This window comes from Cynocephalus volans, chromosome 1 (assembly GCF_027409185.1).
Source record: "Cynocephalus volans isolate mCynVol1 chromosome 1, mCynVol1.pri, whole genome shotgun sequence".
Lineage (NCBI taxonomy): Eukaryota > Metazoa > Chordata > Mammalia > Dermoptera > Cynocephalidae > Cynocephalus > Cynocephalus volans.
The window spans coordinates 286,793,917-286,797,052 of NC_084460.1; the positions used below are offsets into that span (position 1 = coordinate 286,793,917).

The 3,136-nt window shown below is 39.5% G+C and overlaps 1 protein-coding gene across 1 annotated transcript; it reads right to left on the reverse strand.

Moving 5' to 3' along the window:
* Window positions 1-372: 372 nt before the first annotated feature.
* SCG2 (secretogranin II) lies at window positions 373-2,226 on the reverse strand. Its single transcript, XM_063079880.1, has one exon. It carries the CDS (start codon window positions 2,224-2,226, stop codon window positions 373-375), a length of 1,854 nt encoding a protein of 617 aa, XP_062935950.1.
* Window positions 2,227-3,136: the final 910 nt, after the last annotated feature.

Genomic DNA, 3,136 nt, shown 5'->3' on the forward strand with positions numbered 1-3,136 from the left:
ACACTACAGACAGTAACAAAATAATTCAATAAATATTAAAAACTTTCAAGAGAATTATAGGACATTTTTTATCATATGTGAGAATCACCAATGCCACAGCCATTAGATACACAATAAACATTATCATAGATATCTTTCTTGAATAAGGGACATAATAAATTTTTTTATCCAGAAGTCATAACATTTACACATATCCATACACAAGAAAACAGCTCAGAATAAGTGCAGCAGACTCCCCAGGGACCTGGAATCATCTGCCTGTATATCATTTAAAGATATTACAGTGTTAACAGGATAGAAGTCAACACACTAAAGAGAAATGTTGGGGTATGCTTGGGGTAGGAGGAGTGAAGAGCAATTAATGAAAGCTGCTTACATATTTTCCATTGCTCTCTTAGCAATATGCTCCCTTCCTTTTTCTGCCTTTTCTTGGTTGAGGTACTCCAGCACTTTTATTAACAGGTCTTCATCCAAGTACTGTCTATTTGGGGTATCAACATTCTTCGGGGGTCCCACAGGGAACCTTTTGCTAACCGGGGCCATCTTGTCAGTCTCCTGAGAGTTGCCTTGATTCAAATGCTCTTTGATGGCTTGCTCAATTGGATCCTCCTCCTGCAGGTCATCTTCAGATGAGCCTTGACTGGGAACTCGCTTCACCTGGTTGGGATTAATGATCTCAGGGTATTTAACCAGCATCCTAGCCAAGTACTCTCCTAATTCTTGATCCTTGTCATTCATAGTTTCATAAGCCATTTGCCTGTTTTCAACATCTGGCATCCAGGCAGCTTTGGGAAGCTGGTTTGCTCTAGATCTTCCAGGACTATAGGGGAGCCTTGGCAGAACCTTCTCTCGGTTATACTGATTGGGAAAATATGGGGGTTTCTGATTTGCTGCACTCTCCATCTCTAAAAGATTTAAAATGTCCTCCACACTAAGTCCATCAGGTAGGGCCTCTGTCACAGCACGGCCTGGTGTTTTGGGGAAGCCACTCTTGGAGAGCATCTTATTCTGAAACAGGTCTGGATGGTCTGAGTCAGCCTCCGAGATGCCATCTAGGTCAACAGGAAGTTCAAGCCCCTGCTCCGGTTCCACCGACGCACTTGGCTTCTCCCCAGTTTTGAGCATGTCAATTAAGTCTTCGGGGGGTATCTGGAAATTCCTTGAGATATCAATCAGCTGATAAATAGACTGAGAATCAAGTGGTTTCTCAAAAAACCTGTTTGCCCTTTCCCCATTTTGCCCATTCTGTGACCTTCCACTTCCTGCAGCATTCGCTAACCTTTTCAAATAGGCAATTACTTTGGAGACATCACCTGAAAGTTGATCTTTATTCTCTTTCTGGAGATCATCCTGGGGGCCCAACTGCCCTGAACGTTTCATTTCCTCATTGATTTGTTCGTTGTTTTCTATGTTCTCTTTGCTGTCTCTCACCTCTTCCTGCGTCTGACTCTCTACTTTCTCCTCTACTGGACTCCAATCTTCTCCCCCAACCACATCTTCATAGGCAATGTTATTGGTCTTGTAGATATCATCTTCATCATCTGTGTAAAGTTTTTGTTCCTCAGCAGCCCTCTCACGCTTCTGATTGTTTGGGCCTGTCACTTTTCCCAGCTCTTGGAAGACCGATTCCAGTGTAGCAAGACTTTGAGGAGTATATTGTTCCTCCACTATTTCATTAGTGCGTTTAAAGGGGTTGTCCCTGGAATTTTCATACATAGGAGGGAATCGCATGTGCTGAAGCTTTCTCTCTGGCCACTGCTGTGTCTCATAATCATCACTCATGTCCATTGGAAAGTTCTTTTCTGAATTCAAGGCATAGGGTTTATTTTCTTTTGGTGCAGACTGAGGCTCATTTTCAACCTGTCTCAAAGCTTCAAGTATTATCCTCATCCAGTCATCTTCGCTCAGTGAATCCCTTGAACTTTCTGGCAAGTGACTTTCATCACCATTTTCTTTTTGCTGGAGGGGAACAGAGACACCTTGGTAGGGATTATAGTCTGGGCTGCTTTCTTCTTTGTGAGCTTGTTGCCGGAGTTTTTCTATGTATTCCAAAGCCCTGATCATTTCGGGACTGGGAAACTTTTGGACACTTTCCAATCGGAGGTCTGGGTCTTTCTGAAGCAGCTGATTTCGCTGAAATGAAGCTGCCTCAGCCCCAGAGATGAGGAAGATTAAAGAGATAAGAGACAGGATTGCTCCAAACCGGTGGGTCTTAGCTTCTGCCATGTTTGAAAGATTTCCTTAAAGCACAGAAAACATGAGTTTACACAGTGAAACAGGCTAAAAGACACTATAGCAAAAGAAATATGACTATTAAGAAAAAAAAAACATAGAAGAGGGTATTTTGCATTAAACTTAGGATAACAATTTTATTTAATCCATTAATACTTCCTATAAAATCCTCACAAGCTAACCACAGGAATCTTAGCAATATTGTTACTCATTTACATCAAACTTGCATAGCATTCTCACAGTTTAAACAATAACAAAAACACTGTTGTGAGGTTTCTCAAATTTTATTTTTTTGTTTACAAAACTTGTAGTTTGAGATGTAGTTTTTTATACGTTGTTTCTTTTTAATAAAGGAGAAAAGATTTTCCAAGATGTTTTAGTTATCTTATATAGCATTCCTATTAAAATCATTAGCAAAATATTGGTTAGCTGAATATAAAACATGAATGCACATACAAAACACACACACACACACACACACACACACACACACACGAAATTATACCCTTAAGGTTGTATCAAAAAATATGTGGTTTGTTTCCTGAATTCTCCATATAATTTTGTAGTAGAAACACAGCAGCAATGACATTATTATAATGATGAAGTGATACAGCTTGTTAGTGTCAATCATACTAAATTGGCTTGTGGATGAGTCCTATTCACATATATTTCTCAAAAATAACTTGCTCTCATTCTGACACCAAATCCATCTCTCAATTAATAACCTCTAGAACATGGGTCTTATCAGGTCCCAGCTCGTAGGCTAAGCCAATAAAGTTTCTTTCCATGTAAACATACTAAAATAATAAACTTTTAAAATCTCTTTGCTCCATATTTCTTCTAATAATTTTATTATGGCTGTCTTGCAAACTGCAATTGTGGTTATATATTTTTCAGCCCTCAG